This window comes from Sebastes fasciatus, chromosome 1 (genome assembly GCF_043250625.1).
Source record: "Sebastes fasciatus isolate fSebFas1 chromosome 1, fSebFas1.pri, whole genome shotgun sequence".
In the NCBI taxonomy this organism is placed as follows: Eukaryota; Metazoa; Chordata; class Actinopteri; order Perciformes; family Sebastidae; genus Sebastes; species Sebastes fasciatus.
The window spans coordinates 31,720,961-31,734,704 of NC_133795.1; the positions used below are offsets into that span (position 1 = coordinate 31,720,961).

General features: G+C 41.4%; 1 protein-coding gene across 14 annotated transcripts in view; it reads left to right on the forward strand.

Moving 5' to 3' along the window:
• Window positions 1–13,744, forward strand: part of atp2b2 (ATPase plasma membrane Ca2+ transporting 2) — a 154,859-nt gene that overhangs the window by 62,394 nt on the left and 78,721 nt on the right. For 13 of the 14 annotated variants that reach the window (XM_074643331.1, XM_074643347.1, XM_074643418.1 and 10 more), the window contains exon 2: window positions 8,474–9,223. In XM_074643331.1, coding sequence (XP_074499432.1) covers window positions 9,025–9,223 — 199 coding nt within the window. In that variant the 5' untranslated portion in view covers window positions 8,474–9,024. The remainder of the gene's footprint in view (window positions 1–8,473; window positions 9,224–13,744) is intronic. The other variant, XM_074643339.1, reaches the window with a different exon arrangement.

A 13,744-nucleotide genomic window follows, 5' to 3' on the forward strand; every position in this document is an offset into this window, starting at 1 on the left:
AAACCCCTCCCGTGTGCCAAGCGTGTAGAAGAACTATGGTGGCTGGCGCGAAAACGTGAATGGCCCTATCTAGAGCCAGCTGTTGTAAGAGTAGCGAAGGTCATTTAGAGAATAGCAGAGCTAGTGTGAGTGTGTCTATACTTGGGAAGTGAGTGGTGAAGCAAGAGAGAGAGAGAGCGCAGCAAATGTGTGTAAGCGAACAAATGAACGAGTGGTTAGTTTAGCTCTGAGAATATCAAGTGAATATACAGTGGGAGTAACAGTTTGTGCAGAATTAAATGCTGCAGCCCCTCAAGACCAACAGAGGTTTCCCGTGTCTTGTTTCCCGGCGGCTGAGTGGAGTGACGGCGGGGGTTAACTCCGGAGTGAGTAACGTTATCGACTCCGGCCCCAGCAAAAAAAGTTAACACAGTGTTTCGGCTCATTCTAAGGTAACTAAAACACAATGATTAATATTTTCATACATGTTAATATTACAGTACATTCAACTTCTGCCAAAAGAGCCTCCTAATTGTTACACTCTGTTCATTTAACAACACTATAAACAATACCGTCAAAAGTGAACCTAAAGCTGAATGCCCTAAAATCAAATCTTCAAGCCTTTAAAAGCTGAAATACCATTGGAAAATATTGATAAGACCGGATGATGGAGATATTAGTTGAGTGTATATACTTTTGTTTTTAGAAATTATTGACTGATGCTGCCAGTATATGATGCACTTAAGAAAATACAGTTCCCCGCAACAGCACTATAATAGAATACTGCAGGGTTGCACAGGGGCATTGCAGCACATTTTCTTTGTGTTTAATGTGCACAAACTAAAACTGTGCCATTTAAATGAAAAAGGCAATAATTTGAAAGTCTGACAGAAATGTTGTATTCATGGTTAATAACTTAAGTCAAACAAAAAAAGACCAAAAAGCACTACAGCTAGTTAGAAATGATTCTACAACATGCGCCCCAGGTTCTTGGCTGTACAGACTGTTTGGTATTGCTGATATTGCGTGATGTTAACAGCCCTTTTTGTATCTCCGCTATAGTAGATCCCTCTGTGTTTTGTCAGTAGTTTCGTCATACGGCAAACACTGTACAGTATGGTGGTCAGATGGTCTTAGCATCTGGCTGTGGAGAGTCGTGTTTTAATGTGGTCCCCATATGGTGTTCAAGTTCATAAAGTCCAATTAAGTGTTCTCGCACTTAGGGTGAAAAGCTGTTCATTATTGCAAAATCTACACTTTCTCTTTGAGTCTTTGATCATATGTTACTCATTACTCACTGTCAAGCCATGGGGAGCATGCCAACAATTATGCAGACAGACTGGCAAGTAGGCAGGGAGGTAGACAGAAGAATAGCACAGCAGGGGAGTGTTTCAGTCAGCTACAGATAGACGGGTTAGAAAGGATGACAGCATAGAGATTGGTGGGATAGTGTACAGACAAAACAGGTACAAAGACGATGATGGAAATATTGGAAACAGAAGGTTTTTACAAGATGCTGACAAAATCATGAAGCGCTCCATATCCCCAACACTTGAGGAAAAGAAAGTTGCTCCTTTGATGTTCAAATTATTTAACATTGAGGAAGAAACATTTTTCACACTCTGCCTTCATAATGGTTTTATCCGTGAATGCATATAAAACACCAACAATAGCTCTACTTACAGCTGCCCTCCTTTTCCAAGGAAAGAGGAAATCAATTATGTGTGTACATATATGCATGTTAGTGTGTCTTAGTGTGTGTATGTGTATTTACATTATATAAAAAGGAGGACCTCAGCTCAGGCTGCAGCAGTGCACTTCACCTTTAACTTACCTTTCACCTTGCTCTTTATGCTTTCCCCTCTTTATTCCATCATGCAGTATTACTCTGCTAAACCCTTCCTTTGGTCTCCACCTTCGTCCATCTTTCAGCTATCATCTTTATCTACATTCTCCCTCCCCCCCTTCATCTGTCTTTTCTCCTCATTTCCCTACCTCCCACATCTCAATCTTTCCACTCCTGCGCATGTCATCGTAATTTAAAGATAGGCAGTTGCACGGCAGCAGAATATAACACCGCCACCAGTCACTTACATCACCAACATGATAATGTGAAGCCGGAGACACACCGCCTTACATGGGTGGGAATGAGCAGATGTTGTGGAGGGAGCTGCTCCGACATCCTGCGTTAAATTAGCCACGAAATACTGCATTTTTATCCACAATTTATTTTTCTTTCAAACTAGGAAAATATTGGAAAGTATGGAAGAATGACATAGAGAAAATGTGGTCAGCTTGAATCAAACGAAAAGTATGAACTACACAGCTTAGCTTGCTGATGTTGTTGCTCCCTGTTGGGCAGTACAATGGACAGGATTAACCTTTTTTTGGTGTGCATTTAGACTAATGGTAATCAATACTCAGGCAACGCGTCTTGGGATCTAATTATGCATTTATTTAATTTTGTCTTTTGTGATCATCAGCATTATTGATTCCTCTCTCTGTGCTTATGTGCCATGCCAGCTCAAATATTCAACAGCCACAACCGTCAAGGCAGTGGGTTTTCAATCTACAGGGACGAAGAGCCCTGCTGGTTTCCATTTTGCCCAGTTACAGTATCTGACTGATTAACTGATGAGCTGCAAAAGGCAATTTAGTAGGATAGAAAACCAGCATTACTCCTGCTGCCAGGGTACAGTACAGGGTTTATACCAGTAAAGCTGGTGATGGTGGCCACCAGAATTACCTGTGTGATGTAGTTTCTCTCCTCAACCTGCCACTTGATTAACCATCGAGGCACACGAATACACACACACACACTCCATAATTTCCTGGGAGAGCATTTGTTTGCTTTCATTTGGCGGTTTTGGAGGATCTGGCCGGCACAGATGTCTGCCTTTGCATGCAAAGAGTACCGCCAACATTGATTGGACCTGATCGGCAGGCGAAGGAGGAGGGCAGCATAAAAGGTTGGAGAAAAAAACAGAGTAGAAGATGCAGTCCTGCCGCGTGCTGTCCTTTTTTTGTTTTATAAATAGAGAAACTATCCAAAATCCAACAAAGCTAGAATATGTCTTTTCTTTAATGTATTATTATTGTATTAAAGGTAGGGTTGGTAGTGCTGTTAAAAAACATTTTTGTTATATTGGTTAAAATTCTTTTATACATCCCGACAGCAATCGATAAATCAAATGGTCGGATAAAAAAAAAAAAAAAGATTGGTATCTGTGGCTGTCGCAGGACTGTAATAAACCCGTTGAATTATTGAATCCAGCCTGAATAAAATGATTGGATAGGCTACCTGCCTGCCTGCCTGCCTGCATGCTGCACTCTGCCTGTGCACTCATTGCACATCCCCGGAGTCTTCCACAAGCTGCTAGCTTGACAGCTGTCAGTACCAACAACAGCCATGTTTGTTGTCTACGTTCATAATGATCATTTTGGGGGAGTGGCTTTGGAGGGAGACCTGAAGCGACGGACTGTCAGTGTTGCCCACTTGGCAACTCTGTCGAGCTAGTGGAGCTAGTGCTGCTAGCTAATTTAATTAGAAAAGAGTGGCAACACTGGGCGAGCTTTTCGGTGGGATCATTTTAAAATCTAGTGTACTCTAGCTAATTTCTCAGCATTACCAACCCTACCTTTAATCAATAGGTGGGAAAAAACTGGTATCCATGTATTGATACTTCAGAAAATAAGCATTGAAACCATTTAAAATATTCAGTGTCAATATGTATCGATACGTCGACATTTTTGACAACATTAATTAGTATTATACTACATGTAGAATGTGGGTCCAGTGTTGGCTGCGTAGGATTGTTTCAGACTTGTGTGATCCAAACATTTCCAGTAACTCCAGAGCGTTGTAGTCCAAAAGGCAAAATTTATTGAAAAAAGATAGATGTCACCATTTTCCAAATTCGCAACATGTTTTTATCTAATGAAATATTCTGTTTCAGTCCATAGTGGTTGGCATTTAGCTTTTCAGAAACAACATTTTCACTGCAGAAAACCGCTCGCTTCTCCAATTTGCCTTTGTTGGAAATTCTTTACAGAAATGTTTAGCAGGCTTATTAGGTCACACCTGTCCCCGGTGACATTGCCAATGCGGTCTAACTTTGTCACTTCAGCAAGGGCTGGAGCTCATTAACGGACAGGACTGGTTCCTGTGGAGTTACAGATGTGTATTCACGTGTTGGCAGGATCTCTTACCACCCTGCTGTGACAAGGTCTGTGCCCCGCTGTTCCTGAGCGCTCTATTGTGTCTGGTACTAGTCCCGTCCATATCATCAGACTTGATATTTGCGACTGGACACCTTGCTGATTGTGTCCGTCTGGTCGAATAAGCAGCGCTTGCCAACAGTACCAAGAATTTGAGCATGCTCAACATCTCAGTGTAGAACCTTCTGTTGATTACCATTGATACTTCTAAACAGACAACACCTGGCTAGACAAACTGCATCTTGTAATATGCTACCTTGTGTTGTTAACTTATATTTTAATGTGCCTACGATTCCAGAATCATCATGTTTTTCTACGTTCTGGGAATAGTTTTACAACGAAACGTCTCCTCGCAGTGAGAGACATAAATAATGAATCATATTCATGTTACCTGATCATTGTATAACATGTTTACTGCATACCAACAACAAGGGTAAACAACTTCAAAAACAAAAGACTGGGTAGCTCCAATATCTTTGCTGTAGTTTAAACATATAGGAAGTTACACATTGCACTACCAGTCACAAGGAACATGTTTTAGCTTAACAAAAGGAATACACAACAATGTAGCTGCTCTTGGCTGGTTTCAGTTTTGATTTACCTCGTACTGTACATATAAAGATTATATTTTGTAGATTCAATTACTTGGTAAAGCAGGATTCAATTGGTAAAGCAGGCCTTTTACATATAGGAATTTGGTGTGTGATATAAAGCACTGTATAATAAGGCCCTATCTTACACCCGGCGCTAAGCAGGGCACATCACAACACAACTGTCATTGCTAGTTTCAGACTGATGCAGTTGTACTTTTCATGCCCAGCGCCACATAGTGCAAGTAAGTAAGTAGCAAATGTACTTGCGACCATCTGTGCGCCCATAGGCGTGTTGGTCTTAAAATGAGGTGTGATCAGGCGCATTGTTAGCGCATTGCTATTTTGAAACAGCAGAAAGCGATTGCCCTACTGAACAAAAATCTGTTCTAAAGTCAATTGTCTAGTATTTTCCTGCTATTTAAAGGGGCTCGTTATTCATATGGTAAAATGCGCCTACATAGGAGGGTTTACAATGTGCATACACTCAGCTTGTTACACGCACAGGGACGGGCAGCAGTGCTTTCCTTTTGAGTTAAATAGGTTATTGGTGTATTGGCTCATATGCAGTTAAATGGAGTTTTTAATGGGACTTCCTCCCCTTCACAATATGCCACGGCCACATTAGTTCAGCACCCTGCATCAATTTACAGCGACAAATAGTAAGCAGAGTGCCCCCCTAATCAGTTAACAGAATATGAAACTCATCAATATAAGACAATTCAAGGGCTGTATCGGATAGTTGTAAGCTTTGAAGCTTCATTCATAACGTTGACATTTCTAAATTATGTCATTTTGCATGTCTCTTCATTCTGTTTAAGCCCTGTATTTATATATTAGATATTTAATAAAAGATAAATAGCAGTGTGCGTGTTAACTCGCTGCCAGAGAGAAGAGAGAGCAGAAAGGGCATCTGGTACTTGTGTATCGATACTTTGGAGATGTGTATTGAAACGTTTCAAATATTCAGTGTTGATATTTATCGATACTTTGATTTTTTTGACTACAATAATTAGTATTATACTATTTGTGGAATTAGATTCCAGTGGTGGCAGTGTAGGATTTTTTCAGACTCGTGATCCAAACATTTCCAATAACTTCAGAGCATTGTAAAGTCCAAAAGTCTAAATTTATTGGTAAAAAATAAATGCAATCATTTCCAAAAATCTAAATATATTTTATCTAACGAAATGTTCTGCTTCAATCCATATTTGTTGGCGTTTAGCCTTTCAAAAACATATATTTTTACTGCAGAAAACCACTTACTTCTTCAATTTTCCCAAATCGACCTTTTAAATAGCAATGAGTAAGGTGTAGGACCCAGTGTGGCACGGTATACCGACACTAGAAAGTTAGCACGATACCCTGCCATTAAAAACGGATACACCTTTTTATGAGTGCGTTTTAGTAGTGTTTTAATACGAGCCGTGAGTTGTGTCGATGTACGACGGGGTCACGCGGGTATGTGAGCCATTTTTGCCTTGTTGTGATTGTATGGTTTTGTAGTTAATTTAATGAATGGAGTGACCGGCCAATTTTAACTGCAGGTGGCCTGTATTCCAGTATTAATACTGTGCTTTACATATGACGAAGAGACGTATAGCTAGCCAGTTGTTGTGCTTTAGTGTTGATTTACTGGAGTGTTCAGTATAATGCAATACAGTGGTGAATACTGGATTCCAGGTATCCCCTGAGTGAGTGGGAAGTGATGTAGGCTAGCTGTAAGCCGGAGGTTTACTGGTCACTGATTTCATTGATTGGAAATTAAGGCACACTAGTAAATTACGGGTGACCAATCAATAGTGCATGTGCATTGTATTGTGACATTATGTGTAGGTGGGTACATTGTGAGAAGCTGGTGAGTTAAAGGAAAAGGATGGCAATATTCTGTATTTCCTCTATTGTCAACAAATATCATGGAAAGACTATCAATGAATTGATCCGATTAAAGAGGACCTATTATGCTAGGTTTCAGGTGCATACTTGTATTTTGGGTTTCTTCTAGAACATGTTTACATGCTTCATTGTTAAAATAAAAAGACACTCTATTTTTCTCATACCGGCTGTGCTGAAGAACCTCTTTTCGCCCTGTGTCTGAAACGTTCTGTTTGAGCCCAGTCAGTCTGCTTTGATTGGTCAGCTGGCCTTCTGTTGTGATTGGTCAACCGAACCAAATTCTTCGGACTCCGTTTCGGCTTTAACTAGCTTTGTTTGAGGGTGAGCCAAACTAGCCGCTAGGTAAAGTGTGTTACTTGGTGACATCATCACGTTGCGGAAGAAAAGGCGGGACTTCAAGCAAGGCGTTTCAGGCAGTTCAGGAGCAGTGTTTCTGTGGGGGAGAGTAACTCCCTTTGGCCTGGACTTGGGCTTGGCTTTGTACCTTTGCAAACATTTTACATGCACAAAATATTATACAACACACTAAAGGAAAGGGAAAAAGCACAAAAGCATAATAGGTCCCCTTTAACAAATATTATTTGCTTTTTCTTCTGTGCCATAGACCTCTATTGTTGTCTAAATTAAAAAACACAACAATGAGCCATGCCATTGCACTATGACATTACTTTATTACAATGAATCTGGGCACTGTTGTTTATTTGAGTCCAGGTGCTGAAAATACTCACTAGAGCACCAAATGTCTATTAAACCATGGCTGCTTGACTTGCTAATAACTATAGTGTCCAGCGGTTTTAGGAAATTATCTAAAGTTTCTTGAATGAAACTGTAAATGTGATCTGTTTTTAAACACACTAAAATGTGCCTTGGGTGCCACAGACAGGTAAGGGAAGAGGGAAAGTGTTGAAAGATGGACTAACAAACTGTTTGTATTGATCATATCATAGGATTTATCAAGAATATAAATATACTTATGCCAGCCTCATCCTTTGAAAGAAAGGAATTTGTTCCATGATGGCAATTTACTTGAAATCGATGTAAACTAGTGACGGACTTTGAATTATTCTAATCTGGCAAATTGCAGTATAACACCGAAGAAGTCTATTCCGTGAGTAGAGTGTAGTCCTAAGGTGAGAGAGGGTGGGAGACATGAAGTGAAATCATTAATGCAAGGCATTACAAGACAACAGGTAGAGAGGAAGAGATCACTGAGATTGAGTGACTGCATAGGAGAGGTCACTTACTGTAGAATGAGAGAGAACTAGAGGTGGGATAGCAGCAGCAGCAGCAGCAGCTCCACAGCTCAGCCCATCCTCCCTGTGACAGCGCAGCGTTACGTGCTTCCTCTCCGCTTTGTCGTCAGAGCTGCCCCAGCCTCCCGCCCGCGCACAACTCCTCTACGCTCTGCACCAGAAAGGAGCATCCTCTTCTCTCCGCCCTCCTTCTCTTTCGTATCCCTTTCTCTCTCTATCTACCTATCTCTCTCTGGCAGTTGTCTTGTCCTCAGAATGAGGTTAGCAGCAGCAGTAGCAGCAGCAGTAGCAGCAGTAGATAGAGACAGCAGAGCCACAGTTACTGCCGCAGCCAGGAGAGGCTGTCCTTCAGCTGTGCACCATCTACCGCTGCATTCACCCCTGCCCTGAGAACACTGCAACGCTCACGTCTTGTGCTCTCTGTCTGTGTCTCTCTCCCTCCTCCCTCACCTTCTGTCCTCTTTGAATTCATCTCTCGAATTCGTCCCTCCCTCTCTCTCTCTCTCTCTCTCACTCTCTCTCTCTCTCTCTCTGTAGCAGTGATGGGGAAGACCACCATGTAGAGACAGAGAGGCAGCGGAGGCAACAGCAGAATAGCAGCAATGGGAAGCCACACATGGAGCGGGTCTGGACTGCAGCCGTGGTGAGCCTGAGACCTACAGGACTTGCAACCACCATCATTTCCCTTCTCAGGACCTGACCACTGGGGCTGTCCAACGCTTACCTGGATGCTCCCCACTTGCGATTCGTCATCCCCTCCTCTCCTTGTTCTCTGCTGCTCTTTCTCCTCTTCTCCTGTTTCTTCTCTTTGATGGTTTTTGGTCTGCCGATATCTGACAGTCTCTCCTGAAACAGAGAGGCTGCTCATCGATTGATCCCATCGGATTTCCCCAGCCCCCTTTTTAATCTCTCTATCTGCCTACTTTACCTACAAGTGGCAATCTTTTTTCCCCCTTTTTTTGGTTGTTGCCTGCTTGATTTGGATTTTTTTTGGATGAGACTGAGCTCATCTCTCTGCTGTGCAAGATTTTTGATTGATCTATAAGCAATAACAAACACTTATCTAACTGACTTGACTAGCCGGCATCATGGGGGACATGTCCAACAGCGATTTTTATGCCAAGAACCAAAGAAATGAGGACAACCATGCGGCCGGCTTCGGCTGCTCGGTCATGGAGCTGCGCTCGTTGATGGAGCTGCGTGGCACAGAGGCGGTGGTCAAGCTCCAGGAGGACTACACGGGCATAGAGGGACTGTGCAAACGACTGAAAACCTCACCCACAGAAGGTAAGTCCCAGTGCTTGTCTATGTATGTGCTGGTGGGTGTGTATGTCAATATGTGTGTGTGGTTTGAAGGATCACATCTTGAGGAATGTGTTTTACTACTGTATGTTGAGCTGATCATGAGATTGATGGTGCATTTTCATTGTATTCACTGTTGGTTTGGATATGGATCGTTACTTACTTGCTCCACATGCGTTATTTGATATATAAAAATCATTGGTAAATGATGAATCATGCACAAACCTTGTAAAGCACCTGGAGAAATGCGCAAGCACAGCATCAGAGCAGCAGACAGGGGAGGGAGTCCTGTTTGAAGGACTAATGAAAATTCTTCTCAGCCGGCGAGTGTGAGACCTGTTTAGTATGCATAGAAATCTCTCTGGACAGTTTAGCTCCCCTCACTCTCCCTCCTCCGTACAAGCCCCCCACCCCACCCTCCCTTGTCATTCTCCCATCCCATCAACCAATCAGCCGTAGCCTTATTAAGGAGCAGGTCTCTGGGGCAACACGGTAGAGGTTTTGGCCACGTGGGATGTGCTGTGGCGTCTGCAAATATGGACCGGCCATGAGTGGAATGAGAAAGCAAAAACACAATAATAATAATAATAATGAATAGGTACAGGTACAGCACCTGTTTTTATTTTTATTTATTTTCGGTGAAACAATTGGAAAAAGTGAATATTTCATATCTGCAGTGCAAATGCCAGATATTTCCCCTTTCCTTTTTTTTTATCCTAACAGGTGTAGGTTAGTTTTGATTTATTATATAACTATTTATGAATGCCTTCACATGCATTGTATCACTTATCCACCAAAGCTATCCTCTTCAGGTTATTCAATTATTTATACAGAGATCTACTGTTATACAGCGCAACCTTTACATTATCTACATATTGCATAACGGTAGGATTTTCTGTTGCTTCGTCCCCAGCTGCAGTAGAGCAGGCATACAACAAACAGACCTCTCTAATGGCTTCATCTGTGTATTGAATATTTATAACAGTGTTAAAATGATCCACCTCCCCCTGATGTAGGGATCATTGATCACTATTCATGTAGTGTCACCTGTGTGACATCACAGGTAACCTGTAACCTTATAGGCTGATAGTCTCAGAAGATTGTGTTCCCTCGTCTTCTCATCCAATAGCACCACTTCTAGGTCAGCTGCCGGTGGCAGAGTAATCTAGATGAATTCACAGAATCTTCTGAGTCTCAAGAGCTGAATAAAGAGCGAATCAAAATGGGATTGAATAGAATAAAACGTTGATGAACACTGATCAGGGATGCGGTGCCAATTGCTCGTCACCATATTTGAAACCGAAGTGTGAAAGGAATGCTTGCAGTGTTACAGCGATACAGAAATTGAACTGAATTTTAACTAGCAATAAAGATAATCATAACAGACATACAATTATAATTTCATTTTCATGAGCATCCTGATTACATACACAAACATTACATTTCATCAGTGTGTTAAACACCTCCAGCATCACAGCTGCAGACTTACAATAAAACTAAAATGAAAGCAATTAAACTCATGATATAGAAACAGGAATATTGTAATTATTAACATGCTGTCTTTTATGGGAAATGTAATAATCTCTATAAACGGATTCTGCATTCACATGTAGAATCTGTAGGTAACGGGGCAAGATTTTGGTATCGGAAGCGCTCTGGTTTCCGTTTTTGTAGTCCGAGTAGTATTGACCAATCACGTTCGAGCAAGCTTTGGTGGAGTACAGGTAAACAGTCCATGTGGAGAGCGAAAGAGGAGGAACGCACTGGCTGAAATACAATCTGGGAACCCACCGACTTTCGTCTGACGATGATTTAGCTTTTTATTGGTTTAAAATGATTCTCCAGTCTTGCACATACTGTAGGTCTTGCAACTCAAGCTGCTAATCTCACTGTAAACAATGAGCACGGAAAAGGAAGTCTTGGCCCAGCTATCTATTCTGGATCACAAGGCAACATTATAGTTCCATTTTGATATCTCCAGTGGGTCAAATAATTAATCATAAAACGATAGACAATAAGTGAACACAATATGTGGCTCTATGGAGCAATTCAGAATGTATGTAAATGCAAATTCTCTACAGGCTGAATTATTCAACACACTGCAATCTCACCACAATCTCATTGTGTGTGCCATTAATTATTTGGGCATTTATTGGATTCTCAAGAATGCATTGTGCATCTTGTTGCTTGGATAAATGAGGTGCTTCCATATCATTGTTTCCCACCATTTTCATTAGGTAAATCCATTTAACAAGTTTTGCCATATTTTGGTTGAGAACTTGCCCTACTGCTAACAAGCCCGGTGCTTCTCTTCCCTCATCCCTGGTTACAATTATGAATTGTTATGATGTTGTCTCTCACTGGAACATTCACTAAGTAGATATTGAGTAATGGTATTTGCATTAGTGATCCCAGGTGTTTCCATGATTGTGTTGTGTGGATCCCCTCGTGTGGCGCGTGACTGCTCCACGGAACATATGTTACCTCCGAAATATGATCATGGATGCTAATTATCCTTGAAGGTTTTCTGTATTGCTTGCTGTCATCATGTGTGGTGTGTGTAATGTGTATGTGTCCCGGGGGACTGCGTTTGATGGTAAGAGGCCCTGAGCACGGTTGACCTATTAGCCCCGTATACTGTAGCCTATACCAGCCCTCGCACATGATACTAATAGTTCATGAATGGCTGTAGTCCATTATGCAGCATAAATGCATAATGGCTCTATAAGTATACAAATGCAACCAGTGAAGAGGTTGCACTCTTGACTGCATGCATTTAGATGACGCAGGCACCAGGCTCCTGCTCCACTGTTGCTACAGTACATGAAACTGTACAATTTAGATACAAATTCGGCAGACATTTGAGAGACTGATTTTTTAAAAATGTTTTAATAAGAAATATGTTATATATGACTGATGGCTAGAGTATAAGGCGCTCAGTGCATTCCCAAGCAAAGTAGTTGGAGAATACATGCAACACAATACACATTATGCACATGATGGCTATAAAAAAAAAACAATAGTGCATAATATACAAAAGGGGGAAACATATTGTATCAGTTATTAACAATCTAAGCGTTTCAGGAACAAAAAGAAACTTCCTTTAACACATTTCATTAGGTATTATTATGTTAATCAATTTTTGTAAAGGTTTCATGACTCCAATGGATGGACATTTTTTGACACTAGGGATGTACCGATACTGGATCGGATATCGGGCTGATACTGACTCAAACAGCTGGATCGGGTATCGTGACGAGTGGGCTGATCTATCCAATTCAGTTCTATGTTTATATTCTACTGACTAGACTGACATTTTTAAGTTTAAGTTTTGACCAATTTGTCGCTGCATTAAAAAGGTTCACAGTTGAATTGTAATTCCTGTTAATGTTGAACATTTTTTACCAAGTTGCTGGTTTATGATTTATTTTATTAATAACAAATAACCATTCAGTAAATTTATATTTATGTAATTGTTACATTTTGTTTTCAAAGTTAGGAAAGCAATATTGAAGTCAAGCCTGTTGTTTCCTTACACTTAAAACAATGATCCCAGTCACTTCCACACAGTGAGGCCTATAGCTTATTAATTAAACACTGGTATCGGATCGGTACTCAGAATCGGCTGATATCCAAAGCCCATGTATTGCTATCAGTATCGGGACTGAAAAATTTGGATCGGTGCATCCCTATTTGAAACCCCTAGTGGAGGAATGTAATTAGGGCTGGGCATAGGTACTAGATACCTTTATCGACCGAAACAACCCAGAAGCATCAAAACTTCTGAAGTGCTCTATTGGTACTGGCATCGCTTTTAAATGCTACCCAGCCTAAATGTAATACATGAATTGAGGTTAAAACATAAACATCCCCAGGAAGTAAAATTCCTTTTTGCAAATCCAAATTTAATGAGATACCTTGATACACGAAGATGATGATGATGAAATGAGTGGTAATTAAGTGCCACATCTAATTCTCTAACATGCCTGGAATCTGTTTCTTACCCTTCAGTTTTCTCAGTAGCCCGCCTCCTTGTACTATATACCTGCACCTAGGATGTAGTTACCTATGTGTTGCCTTGTAGGTGACTGTGGGGTGAAGAGGCTAGCGTTTCCCTCAGGCAGCTAGCGGGTGAATGGCATGAGTCATTCAGGGGCCAGATGGGATGTCAGGCTACAGCTTAGTTTCCGAGAAGGGACTTGCTTCTCTTGAGATAGGAGAAAAGACGGTTGGTGGATGCTCACAGTGTAACTATGTTCTGTACTGTAGACAGGTGGAGAGCTGCAGCACGTCGGTGGGTCCTCCTGGGTAGGGAGGGAGCAAGGAACTGTAAGAGAGTGCTCAGGTCAGAGCCATTCCTCGAGGGTCGGGGGGGATGAAGAGGTGCTTAGGGCATCGATAGTCTTTGATGTTGTGAGAAACGAAGGGCAAGAGAGTTCTTAGCGAGACCTTAAAACATGCATAACTACAAGTTTGCACTAAATTTTATATAATAACAAACCAGTT